A 14,224-nucleotide genomic window follows, 5' to 3' on the forward strand; every position below is an offset into this window, starting at 1 on the left:
CATCCGTTATGATCCGCATACTGATTTGGCACAGGTTTTACGCCGGATGCCCTTCCTGACGCAACCCTGGTCGCCTCTTACGACACAGGGATCAGGATTTGGGTTTCGCCATGATTCCGGGCTACTCTACACCCTGCCCAGTGCAGAGCCCCCGTCCTCAAGCAATCCTCCAACCCAAGCCTCCGAGTAGCCGGATTACAGGCGCACGCCACTACGCCCGGTACTCCAGATCTGAAATAACTGCACTATTTGTATGATGTTTTGGACAAGGTTCAAGATGACCAAGCCGACGAGACAAATTGTGGATATCTCGAGTCTTTAAAACAACATTTTTACTACTTTTTGCAGGTCTGAATTAATAAATATTGCTGCTAAGACAAATGTGAACATGACATCATGTAGTTTGTGTTGTTTTTTTTAACTGTGTAAATGGGTTTTTCAAATGCAACATACACCTGGTGTATACTGGTGTTTTGGGGCAGCGGTTCTCGGTAACATACCACGATATCGCTTGTGAAAAAAAAAATAGGATGTTTTGGGGGTCATAAGGCTTCATCCATTTAGGGCCACACATTTAGGGCCACACATTTAGGGCCACAGGGCCACAAAAAAAAAAAAAATCCCACACCCTTCTTTCCCAATCCCGAGGTTCAGGTCATGAAATCAAAAAAACAAATAGATATCCACCCTTTGGCCCACGGTCTAGATCGGCAATACCTTCCCACGAAGTTCTCCAGGACAGAGCTTTTGCCGGCACTCTGAGATCCCACCACGGCGATTTGAGGAAGACCAAGCGCGCAGTTCTGCCCGATGGTCGCGAACGCATCCTGCAGCCGGTTCACCAAGGGGATCAGATCCTCCATCCCGCGGTTCCCCATGGCGAACATGACTCCCTGTGTGGACGTGAACGTCGCACGACATACAGACGGGGTGAGCGATTAAAAAGGTCAACGATTGCAAGGAACGAATGGAATGTATTGGTATAAAAGGGAGGATGAACACCCTCCACACGCACGCACGCACGCACACAACACCACAAACACAAACCGCTCACACATTCAATAAGAAACCGCAATCGACACACAACCGCTTCACCGTCCGCTACCTTGGAGATTATTTATTTATTTATTTATTGAAACAGATGTATTTTTCTCTTCCTTTTTGTTAAATTAATAATTCTCATTTTTATTCTTTTCTCCATACGAGATGTGAAGTCGTCGTTGATTACAGTGTTTTAATATATGTATAAATAGATAACAATTCTGTGACACCGCTCTTGAATCACCAATCGGAGAACGACCGTTTTCTTTCGAGTCGCGTCCGACGTGATGACGTAATTACGTTTGCTGCGTTGCCGTGCATGTCGCATTGCTGTCAGAATTTCCGAATTACCGCCGTTTTACCCCGTCGGTCAAATTATACGAACGTGAAGTGACACAAACCGTGAAAAATCATATAATACAACAGAATATGGGGAAAAGCGCAATATAATAAAAATACATATTCACGCGCGACCAATACATTAAAAACATGTACACTCAACATGTTACACGTCTTTAATATCACGAAGAAAATTGACGTGTGTGTGTGTGTGTGTATATGTGTATGTGTATGTGTATGTGTGTATGTGTGTGTATGTGTGTGTATGTGTGTGTATGTGTGTGTATGTGTGTGTATGTGTGTGTGTATGTGTGTGTATGTGTATGTGTATGTGTATGTGTGTGTGTGTGTGTATGTGTATGTGTGTGTGTGTGTGTGTGTGTATGTGTATGTGTATGTGTGTGTGTGTATGTGTATGTGTGTATGTGTGTGTATGTGTGTGTGTATGTGTATGTGTGTGTCTTTATGTATGTGTGTGCGTGTATGTGTGTGCGTGTATGTGTGTGCGTATGTGTGTGTGTGTGTGTGTGTATGTATGTGTGTGCATGTATGTGTCTGTGTATGTGTGTGCGTATGTGTGTGTGTGTGTGTGCGTGTATGTGTGTGTATATGTGTATGTATGAGTATGTGTGCATGTGTGTATATGTATGCATATGTGTGTGCGCATGTGTATATGTGTGTGTATGCATATGTGTGTATGTGTGTGTATGCATATGTGTGTATGTGTATGCATATGTGTGTGCGCAAGTGTATATGTGTGTATGTGTGTGTATGCATATGTGTGTATGTGTGTGTATGCATATGTGTGTATGTGTATGCATATGTGTGTGTATGTGTGTGTATATGTGTGCGTATGTGTATGTGCGTGTGTGTACTTGTGTGTATGCATATGTGTGTGCGTATGTGTGCGTGCATATGTGTGTGTGCGTGCATGCGTGTGTGTGCGTATGTGTATATGTGTGTATGTGCATGTGTGTATGTGCATGTGTGTGCGTATGTGTATATGTGTGTATGTGCATGTGTGTGTGCGTGCATGCGTGTGTGTGCGTATGTGTATATGTGTGTATGTGCATGTGTGTATGCATATGTGTGTATGTGTATGCATGTGTGCGTATGTGTATGTGTATGTGCGTGTGTGTGCGTATGTGTGTGTATGCGTGCGTGTGTGCGTATGTGTGTGCGCGAGCGCGCGAGCATGTGCATGCGTGTGTGTGCACATGTGAGCGTGCGTGTGTGTGTGTGCGTATGTGTGTGTGTGCGTGAGTGCATGCGTGCGTGTGAGTGCGTGCGTGCGTGCGTGCGTGCGTGCGTGCGTGCGTGCGTGCGTGCGTGCGTGCGTGCGTGCGTGCGTGCGTGTGTGTGTGTGTGTGTGTGTGTGTGTGTGTGTGTGATATCTCCACATGCGGGTTAAGGTGGAACGGAGTCTTCCCAGGTCTCCAAGTACCCACCTCCATTTCAGTAAGGGGTCACGATTCATGGACCAAGCTGTGATGTTTTCTGTTCTCACAGTTTTGTGCCGACAGCTCTCTTCAGGATCGTTCCTGAGCCCCGGACAGCTTCCAACTGTAGTTCGTTTGTGGTAATATTCCCATGGATGCTTTTAAAGATATCTGTGAGGTTCTTCTTCATTATTCCCGTTGCTCAAACGATCACTGGTACAATTTCAGCGTTCTTCAGTTTCCAGCATCTTTTAACTTCATTTTTGTGATCTTGCATGTATTTGTTCATTTTCTTGATTTCTGCGTTGGTTCGACCAAAATCAAGCCTGGTGTTGGCTTTGTGGTTTCAGTGGCTGGTTGGGACCTGAGGGTCTTGAGTTCAAGCCCCTGTCAACTACTGACTCAGCCTGTCATCCTTCTGAGGTTGATGAAATGAGTGTCAGTGTACTGGGGTAACAACCATTTGGAGTAACCTGTGTTGGAGTGGTGACTTATCCAAGACTGTACTTCTTTCCAATAAAACTGCCCTGGTGGCCCTATGTGCCTTTGTGGCATGAAAGGAATGGTATTGTTACGGATTCGCGCCCGCCGGCGTGCGACGGCCACGTAACTCGAATCGCGGCACGTCGCCCACCGGACGGACAATCAAGTCGTGACCCTCTCGGACTAACGCCGGGAACCAGTCACGGGTGGACCTTTCGGTCTCACCGCGATCGAGCCAATCAGCCCCCGCGTGGGATAGGGTTGCTCGCCAAATTCGACCTACCTAAGTACCCACACGGAGGGTAGACCGGGCGATCGCACCTCGCCGCAGGTCGACTTCGGACACGGGCCACTTAAGCGACCCGTTCCGTACTATCGGGATAACTGAGCGGTGTTATCGTCGGCCTCGACGGTTCGATTAATTATCGGGCGTATTCAGCCCACTACCAACCCTTTACGTGAAGCAAGATGAGGATTCAATGAAAGAAATGACGAAGCGAAGCGGGAAACAGTTCAACACAAAGCACATTTATTCGCGATGAACGGAAAGCGCACATATACAATTCCACCAAAAGCACATAAAAAAGAAGACAAAAAGCAAATGCGACAATGCTGATCTAATACCGACTACACGAGCACATGGCAACACTTATACAATTTTACTTCACAGACGGCGCCGACAACACATATTCCCAAAGCAAAAGAAAAGAGAACCACCCTCCAGGATGAGGGGGTAGGCGGGCCTGGGGCCGAGACCGTGTCGGGCCTACCCGTCTGGTGATGAGACGCGGAGCGGCGGTGGTGCCTCAACTCCGCGGGCCTCGCGGACAGTGTCTGGTAGGGGGTGGGAAGGGGGCCCCCTTGGTCGCACTATCTCAGCGCGGGGGGAAACAGGAGGCGGTTGCTGATGCTCGGGGAAAGGAGGATTTTTACTGTCTCGGGTCCCGCGACGAGCGTCTCCACCTCGACCAGGTCGCGCCGTCGGCCTCCCTGGTGTGCAGCTCCCGGCACCGACGCGAGCACCCCCTCGTCTGCCTTCGCCGCCGCCGCCTCTCCACAGCTCCGTCCTCTTCGCTCCGACTCCAACTCCGAACTCTTCCTCCTGCGAACTCTTTTCAACGCGCACGACGACCAACGCACACGACGACACTCTTCTGACGAACGCAGCCGCTTATATAAGCTCCGTGGCTTTGCCTTTGACCCCCTGCCTTCGACCTTTCACCTCGCTCCCCATTGGCCCGAGAAAAAGTGGGCGTGAATGCTTTTTGATCCATGAATTTGCATATAGCGACCGCCCTCCAACGCCCTGGAGGCGGGGCCAAATCGCCCCTCGCTCACCGATTGGACGGAACAAAAGTGGGCGTGAGTCGTTTTTGATCCGTTTTTGGAGCGGAAAGTCCGTGGTTTTGTACACGCTGTTCGGCGTGCGCCCTGCACGAGTCCAATACCGGTACCCACAAGCGGCGCAAGAACGGTGGCGATGCGACGGTTGCGAGGGTTGACGGCAAAGGTCGTGGCTGCTGTGGTGAAGCGGCGCCGCGGTGGGTGGTTGATGTTGTGATGACTGTTGAGACACGGTTGGCGGTGGTAATCATGGCGGTTGGTCCAAAATAAAGATAGTAAAAGAAAAACGGCTATCCTGAAGAGTCGCAGCACGCATGAATGACATGTATTCCCACTAGACAACGGGTTTGGGCCTAACTACACATATACTTACCGAGATACCTCACCTAAGGGACCTGAATGGTGGTGTGCGAATTTCGTCAACCACAACAGTATTATTATTATTATTTAGGCCAAAATCGGTGGTTACTGAAACCTTCTTTTCTTTTCTGAAGGTGTCTTCTTTTCTGTTTTTGTGTCTGAGTACTATGTCTGGTCACAGTGCTCCATTTTATGTTCACGCAGGATGGGATCATCAGGTCGTACGTGAGCATTATGTCATTGTTTTCAATTATTGCTTTTGGTTTGTGTTTCCATGAGTTTTGTGGAATTGGGATATTGAAATTTCTGCAGATGTGCCAGTGGATTACTCAACATATCTTATTGTGCCTTTGTGTGTCCAGCTGTTCTGACATGAGTTTGGTTCACCCCGGAAGGAGGTGGCTCGTGCTTTCTGTTCCTACCTTGCAAAATCTACACTTGTCCGATTGTCTCAGTCCTGCCATTTTTTTTAAAAGCCATTCGCGTCGTGTCCTTGGTGTTGGGCATTTATGAGCCATTCTCCGTTCCAATGAGCTGACCTCTTCTGAGCCATTCCATTCCAAATATCTGTCCAACTTTTTATTATTATCATTTCCCTGCTCTTTTGTCTTTCTCCCAGTTGTCGGTGTCTATCTGTTGATATTTCGTTTTATATTTTTCTTTTCGTCTTTTTTGCAATTGTTGGGACTGTATTCACTGTCGTTTCGTTTTATTGTGCGACATCTTCCATTCACATCTGTCTTTGGAAAAGTTTTGCTTGGTGGGTTAGGGATACCTTGTCTGGTTTTTTTGCATACAAATTTGATTCTCTAGTTTGTTGCACTTTTCATGTATCCAGACAAACCAACTGTCATCATCCTTTGCATTTGGTTGAGTTCCATCAGGCCGCTCCCTCCTTCTCGTCTCAGCAGGTACATTCTCGGGATGCACTGATTTTTGTGGAACATTTTGTGGATGGCGAGGAGTTTCCTTGTTTTGATATCGAGTTTATTGATTTCTGATTGTGGCCAGTTTACTATTCCGTAAGTGTAATGGCAGCGGGTTTCAGAAGGTGGAACGGAGCCCTCCCCTGTCTCAAATAATCCACCTCCATTTTGGAAAGGGAGGGTCATCACGGCCTTGTAGCAAACCTGTCTGCCATACTGCTTGAGCACTAAGCTTGTCTTTTCACCACAACCAGACGAGTTTGGGCCAGAGCAGGGATAATGCGTTCATTATTATTATTTACGAATGATACCACCATTATTATTGTTGTTTACATTATTAGTATTTATTAATGTATGCCTTGTTACAATGTTATCATTCTTTTTGGTATTTATTTTGTGAATAGAATGCCATGCCATGGAAGGACCTATTAAGCTGCGAGAAACACCTTAACATGGCGTGCATATAAAACATGAGAATTCTTTCAGGTTCTTTGTAGTTAATTAGCGGAATCAACTCAGGAAATCATGACAATCATTTTGGTGTATCACACTCCACATCAGAAAGCTCCAGTAGAACTTCACAAAAAACATGTCCCTCTCTCACATGCACACACACACACACACACAACTCATCCATTTTCCCAGGGATGGTTTTGAAGATCTTTGCAAGGTTCTTCTTCATCATTCCCCCTGTTCCAATTATAATCACTGGTAGAATTTTGGCTTTTTTCAGCTTCCAAGATATTGTACACTGCTCCCTCCAAATTCCATATCCAAGCGATGCATGACGTCATCGCCGGAGCAAGAAAGGGAGCACTCAGTTTTTACTCTGTTTGTATGTTGGGATTCGCTAGATATCCATTATTGTCGGGTTTTCCGCGTGTGTGTGTGTGTGTGTGTGTGTGTGTGTGTGTGTGTGTGTGTGTGTGTGTGTGTGTGTGTGTGTGTGTGTGTGTGTGTGTGTGTGTGTGTGTGTGTGTGTGTGTGTGTGTGTCTGCAATGCGAAGCTCCACAGCACAAACCAGCAAACCGATTTTGATGAAACTTGGCGAACAGGTGCCAAATGGGCTGGGAGTGTGTGCGTTTGAGTTTCGTTGCTATGCAGCGGCCGAAAAACCACGTTTTAAGAACCCAAACGGTAACTGACGTAGCGCGGCTTCTATGATAGGTAGAGCGACCGGACCAACTCCTGCCTAGTCCTTGCATCCCTATCTAGTTATCGCGACAGCATAACGTTCCTCTATCTCATAGTTTCCGAATGGCAGCCCTCCGAATGTGGAAATGTGGTGAACCAGGGAATATGTTAAGTGACCTTGACCTCGGAAACTGTCGACGGCGGAATGTTCAAATTCGGTGTATGGATAGAGTTTAATAACTACTACAAAATTGAACCGCAGCATTTTTCCAGATTTGATCACCAAGGGTGTCAGGGCTGAAATATGCAAAATTCGAAAAAATACTTTTTCTCGACCTACGTTCACTATTTTCAATACTTGTCCTCCAGTTTTGAATGTGGAGAAACTTCTTCTTCTTCTTCTTCTTCTTTCGGCTGCTCCCGTTAGGGGTCGCCACAGCGGATCATCCGTATGATCCGCATCGTGATTTGGCACATGTTTTATGCCGGATGCCCTTCCTGACGCAACCCTGGTCGCCTCTTACGACACAGGGATATGGTACACCTATTTTAACCGGGGTATACACCGGCCCAGTACACTGGTACTCATTTCGCCGACCTCGGAAGGATGACAGGCTGAGTCAACCCCCTGGTGTATTAATTCAGTGGCCCAACGGGGCTTGAACTCAGGACGTTTTGGATCCCAAGCCGCTGCCCTAACCACTAAGCCAACACCAGGCTTGAATGTGGAGAAACGAGACTTCGGAATTAAACACTTCGAGATATTTTGATTTAGGTTTTATTTTTCAAAGGGTAGTCCTGTGAGGAGTGCCAGTTGGCAAAATACGCAATAGGAAAAATCTTGCCAGACAGAGGAACAATTGTATGTGAACCAATACGTCTTGGCAATGAATCTTCGTCGGTGGATCGGTCAGAATGAAAAGCATTGTATCCAGCGCTTCGATCCTCGTGGATCCCTCGTCGCCTATCGGCTTGTTTTCTTATTTTCTTGTTTGGCCGGGCAATATCTCAGCCATCCTTTGAGCTAGGAAGCTGAAATTTGGGGACAATAGTGAGGGTATTTTTTATTTTTTGATTAATCAATTCATTGATTAATTACTTAATTACTTATTTATTTCCTTTTTCATCTGGGCAATATTTCAGGCACCTTTTGAGTGAGGAGGCTGATATTTGGACATGACAGTGAACAAGTGATTTGACTTTAAAGAGTATTTTCTATTTATTGATCAATCAATTTATTAATCGATTAATTATCTTTCTCGTTTGTCCAGGCAATATCTCAGCCATCCTTTGAGCTAGGAAGCTGAAATCTGGAGATAAAAGTGAAGGTGTGCTTTGGCAAAAACGGAATTTTTTTATTTTTTGATTAATCAATGAATTGATTAATTACTTAATTTATTACTTTTTTGTTTTCTCATCTGGGCAATATCTCAGGCACATTTTGAGCTTGGAAACCAATACTTGGACATGACAGAGAACAAGTGTTTTGGTTATAAAGGGTATTTTTGATTTATTGATTAATCAATCGATTATTCATTTTTCAATGACTTGCTTAACTTTCAAAAAGTTACAGATTCAGATGAAACAGTGGTGGTTTTGCTATGCTATGAGCCAATCGATTAAGAAATAAATAAAGATTAATCATAAAATAATTAATTTTAATTATTCAATTATTCAATGAATTATGGTACACTGCTCCCTCCAAATTCCGTCTCCGTGTGCTGCACAGCGGGCGGCATCGCCAGACGCCGAAGGCACCCAGCAATGTTGTATGCTGGAGGATTTGTTATCAATTGATTTGGCATTGGGGCAGTGTATTTTGAATGAGGTTATTTTTTTTTACTTGTTTTCTTGTATTTGTATTTAATGTATTTAAGAGTGAATTTTTATAAGATGAACCCATGAACATTGATGTCTTCAGATATTTTTATAATTTTTATCCTAGGTTGTGTGTGGTCTAAAACTCAGAAAGCTAAATTTTTGATGTGATTGACCCATTCCCTGCCATTTGAGCCACACCCAAAGTTTGGAGATTTTGACACCCTTGAAAATTTGTTCCATTTTCAAAGTGAATTATTTAGAATAACCATCAGTTGCCCAAGGAAATTCCTTTACAAACTTATTATATGGTTTGGGTACTAAAATATTTTGCACAAAAATCTATGGGATCTGGATGGTTATGGAGAGTGGCGCCACCAATAATGCCTTTCGGCAAACATTCACTTCAGACTTTCTCTGCCCATATTTTTAATAACCATCAAGGTCCAATGGATTTTATTAGTGCATAAGATAGTACAAGTACTGTACTATCCTCTGAAAGTAAAACATTCATGGGACCTTGGTGGTTATGGCAGTACAGGGGGTCTCAAGACCACTTCGGGCTATACGAGCCACACCCACTCCCACTACCAGTCACACCCATATCTACCCAGATTTCTATTTTTCGAGCCACACCCACTCTCATAACCATCCTAATATTTTGAAAATAATATTATCAAATGAAAGCTCCATATCTACACTAACAAAACCAATAGTAAAATCCATGGGACCTTTTAAAAACATAGAATAAAACAGTTCCAAAGTTGCCTTGTTTGACAGATAATGTACATAGCGATGTACATATAATGTACAGGTATATGTACACAACATGTACATGGTCTGCCTCTATCACCAATTTCCATCACCTGCTACAAAAGTCCACTATATTCCATTGCTGATTCTATTTTAAACTGTAAAATATGTATGCATTATGAAATAAATGCTGTTTTGAGCAAATTTTGTCTTTTGTATACATTCTTTATCTTGAAACCACGTAATTATGAGATGCAAGGTGATTTCTTTCATTTGTATTTGCCGCCTTACATGACTTTTTTTCCCATCATGCCATTTGTAATTTCCTTTTCTTTGGCTTGGCAAGATGAAAAAACATGTAAAAAAAGAAAGCTGAATTTATATCCCCCCATCCATCCATCCATTAGGACCATACTCTGTGCAGAGCGTTAGTGCCGCCGAAGCAGTCTCCTTGGCTATTGGGAACAATCCTGGACGGGTCGCCACTCCGACACAGTATACTAGCATGCTGGCACTCATTTTGCCGACCTCGGAAGGATGACAGGCAGAGTCAACCCCACCTGGTGTTAATTCAACAGCTGAGCGGGATTTGAACTCAGGACCCTAGGATCCCAAGCCCACTACCTTAACCATTAAGCCAACACCAGGCATATATCCCCCCAATCCTTACATATTGATATAGATTTCCGCCCACCAGCGTGCGGACGACCGCTTCTCGCCCACCGAACGGACAATCTAGTCACAGCCTTCCAGATCAAACGCCGGAATCCCGCTATGGGTGTGTTTTAAATGCACACCACAGCCTAGTGACTAAACACTCTACCCATGCTACAGGGTCAATCGCCGAATTGTCGATATACCGAATTAATCGCGCGGGCAGACTACCGAGAGACTGTACCTCAATGAGGCCGCTTGGAGACGAGCCGCTTAAGCAGCTCGCTTCGTTTTGGGATAACCGAGCGGGGTATTATCGGGCAGCCCCGTTGGACCCGATCACTTTATCGGCTATTTAACAACCAACTATATTCCGAGTGCAATATGGCAGTTCAATTAGGGAAAGGACGCAACGAACGTGTGAACATTTGAACAAGCACATTTATTTCACAAGACACATATGCAGGCATGCACGTCAATCAATGCAGCAATGGCAATCATGCAGTTATGTATGCAATCAAGGAGAGCACGCATGCAATTATGTAACACGTAAGGGACAAACCACGAGCAATGCAAAAGAGCTACTACCGTCTATCTATTATGTACACACTTAACAGTTCTACTTAAAGACATGGCTCCACAACATTCATGCAAAGAAACAAAGGAAAAACCCCATCAAAGACAAGGGGTTAGACTGGACCTCTTGGGGTCTTTATAAGCACGGAGCCGTGTAGACCGCAAAGGCTCCGAGAGGCCGGGCTGGTTACCTTCACCCTCATGGTGACTCGCTAGGGCGACCCTCGACGTCCCCTCTCCAGAGACCCACGGTAAGGCACAGTACGGCAGGCCGTGCGCCTTGGCTCCACTGCGCTCTCTCCAGCTCCCTACCATTGCTCCACACACTGCCCACAACTCTGACACAACTCTCTTCCCTCTCCTCCACACACAACAACCACTCCAGGTGACCCTCTCCTCCACTCCAGGCGACCCTCGCAACTCCACCACCCCTCCATCGACCAACGAGAGGCTGACAGACTCCACTGCACTCCCAGACCGCAACTCCCAGACTGTCGCTCGACTCCGCTCCCAGACCTCCACAACTCTCCGCGACTCCTGACTGACACAACTCAACTCCGGGCGACCCTCTCCACTCCACCTCGACCCTCTCCGCAACTCCACCTCAACGTTTTCCACGAGCCCGCTTTATAGCCCAGGCGCCCCCCTCGCTTCCTGCCCCTTCTTCCAGCACGCGCGGGAAACTTCCAGAAGAAGGGCGTTTTTTTCTCTTCGATCGGGGCCTTTCTTTGCCTTTTCCAGGGCATTGTTGCTTCACGTTCCTCTCGCAGGGTTTGTCGTTGGGGGGAGGGGTGAGGCCGTCGTCCGTTCTCCCCCGACGAATGCTAGGCTTCCCGCAACCGTGTGCCGAGGTGGAAACGCGGTGGTGGTTATGGTGGTTGTTGTAATGGTGGCGTGGCTGGCATTTTGTAGTGGTCGTGAGGGTGGTGTAGTTGGGCGGTTGTGGTTAAGGTGGTTGTTCTGAAGGCGGTTGTGGAGAAGGTGGTTGTTCGTAGTCTGTGGGGATGTTGGCGATTGTGGAGAAGGTGGTTGTGGTGGTTGAAATGCGGTTGGTCCAAAATAACAATAGCAAAAGAAAAACGGATAACTCAAAGATCACAGCCCGGCACACGAATAATTGCCCATTAAACATCGGTGGGGAAATCTATCTGAACACCGACTTATCGACATAACTGATCTAAGGACCTATATGGTGCTCTGTAAATTTCCACAGCCGTAACAATATCATACCTGGAAAGTTACAATTTCCCACATTTGTCTGCTTATAAATAGGTCAAAGTTTATCTGGGATTAGCAGTTTTGAAATCCAGCCTCAATTCAATCCAAGATACCATGTGTTTACTGTCTGTTCCTATGTGAAATCTATCATTAGGCATTATGAATGTAGGTCATACTAATGCCATGGTGTCAGGGATAGCATAGCTGAGTCGAGTTCATGTTTAGTTGATTTATTTATATTTTGGTTTGTTGAATGAAAGCCATTGGAAAAATGGGGTGATTTGAACATTGCTTCCTGCTATTCATGTTCAGTCCATTCTGAAAAAACATAGGCAAAATAAAATATTATAGAAAAAAATCCTTTTATTCACGCACCAATAAAAGTTTAGGCCTACTTCTCCAAACACATACTTTTGCTCGACAGTAAATGCATCTTTTTGTTTCAGGGGACATCACTCAGCCATGGCATATAGATCGTGCATTTTCTACAACGGAAATCATGGTATTTGCGGCCCATTTCTGCCATGAAGAGCTCACTCGCTGACCAGTATAGCATCACTGAATTCTGGAGAATGGAGAGGCTGTCAAGGTTTCATTCCTTCATTTGTGTGGAAAGGAATTATTCATTTGGCCCAGTACACCAGAGATCAAAGAACACCCAATTTCAACAGTTCTGTGCAAGATGCATCCGCCAACAGTTATCAACAATCGATGCCAGCTGAACTTCCAAAAGAAAGATTATGAAGATGCGAAGGCATACATCAAACGTTTAGCATAGAAAAATGTAGACAGATTCCCATGGACCATCCTAAAAATACTGTCTGTTTCTTATAAACCATTCTACCCAAGAGTTACATAAATTGTATCGAAATATTTCATAGATTTTCTTCAAACTTTTCGGGAAAATAAAAGATTCACATCGAGAAAACATTTTTCTACCTATCTCGGCCACATTCAAAACAGCATGGGGTTAAAGGAAACAAACAGATTTTTAGGATGGATGGCCCAAAAACAAGATAAGACATTCAGTGAAAGTACTTTACTCTTGAATCAGTAATGGAATATAGTGGACTTCTGTTGCAAGTTATGGAAATTGGTGACAGAGGCAGACCATGTACATGTCATGTACATATACATGTACATATGTACATTGATATGTACATTATCTGTCAAACAAGGCAACTTTGGACCTGTTATATTCTTTGCTTTTAAAAGGTCCCATGGATTTTACTATTGGTTTTGTTAGTATAGATATGGAACTTTCATTTGATAATATTAGTTTCAAAATATCAGGATGGTTATGGGAGTGGGCGTGGCTCGAAAAAGGGCTTCGTATAGCCCGAAGTGGTCTTGAGACCCCCTTTACTGCCATAACCACCAAGGTCCCATGAATGTTTTACTTTCCTAGGATAGTAGAGTACTTGTACTATCTTATGCACTAATAAAATCCATGGGACCTTGATGGTTATTAAAAATATGGCCAGAGAGTCTGAAGTGAATGTTTGCCGAAAGGGATTATAGGTGGCACCACTATCCATAACCATCCAGATCCCAAAGATTTTTGTTCAAAATATTTTAGTACCAAAACCATAAAATGAGTTTGTAAAGGAATTTCCTTGGGCAACTGATGGTTATTCTAAATAATTCACTTTGAAAATGGAAAAAAAATTCAAGGGTGTCAAAATCTCCAAACTTTGGGTGTGACCTAAACGGCGGCGAATGGGCCAATCACATTAAAAATTTGGCTCTCTGAGTTTTAGACCAGACACAACCTCGGATAAAAAATTGAAAAATATCTGAAGACATCAATGTTCAAATGTTACCATTTTGGGCCTATCTTATAAAAATTCACTCTTAATGTACTTGTATTTATTTATTTGTACTTGTATTTAATGAGGGAATTTTACTATGTACTTGTTTTCACTTCATTTTTTTTCTTGATTTCTGCGTTGTTTCGGCCAAAATCGCTGGAAACTCAAACTTGTGGTATTGGTAGTCACTTTAATGCTAATGAATGTACGAAGAACCCAAAATGATGCTGCTGAATCGGTAGTGACGTGAAAGTGAGGTGTGGAGAAGGGTTGGAGAAGAGATGCCATTACACTGTTGAGCTGAACTGCCTGCTGTTGCTACCCATT

At 44.6% G+C, this 14,224-nt stretch overlaps 1 protein-coding gene across 6 annotated transcripts in view; it reads right to left on the reverse strand.

Annotated features, from left to right (window-relative positions):
• The window catches only part of LOC147035631 (dynamin-1-like), a 200,182-nt gene extending 199,160 nt beyond the window's left edge, over positions 1-1,022 (reverse strand). For 4 of the 6 annotated variants that reach the window (XM_085845547.1, XM_085845556.1, XM_085845540.1 and 1 more), the window contains exon 1: positions 718-887. In XM_085845547.1, coding sequence (XP_085701673.1) covers positions 718-887 — 170 coding nt within the window. Of the gene's footprint in view, positions 1-717 lie in introns of all 6 variants that reach the window. The other 2 variants (XM_085845574.1, XM_085845532.1) reach the window with 1 other exon arrangement.
• Between the last annotated feature and the right edge of the window lie 13,202 nt (positions 1,023-14,224).

The sequence above is a fragment of the Eptatretus burgeri genome, chromosome 1 (assembly GCF_056783735.1).
Source record: "Eptatretus burgeri isolate ZD-2024b chromosome 1, Ebu_testis_v1, whole genome shotgun sequence".
NCBI lineage: Eukaryota > Metazoa > Chordata > Myxini > Myxiniformes > Myxinidae > Eptatretus > Eptatretus burgeri.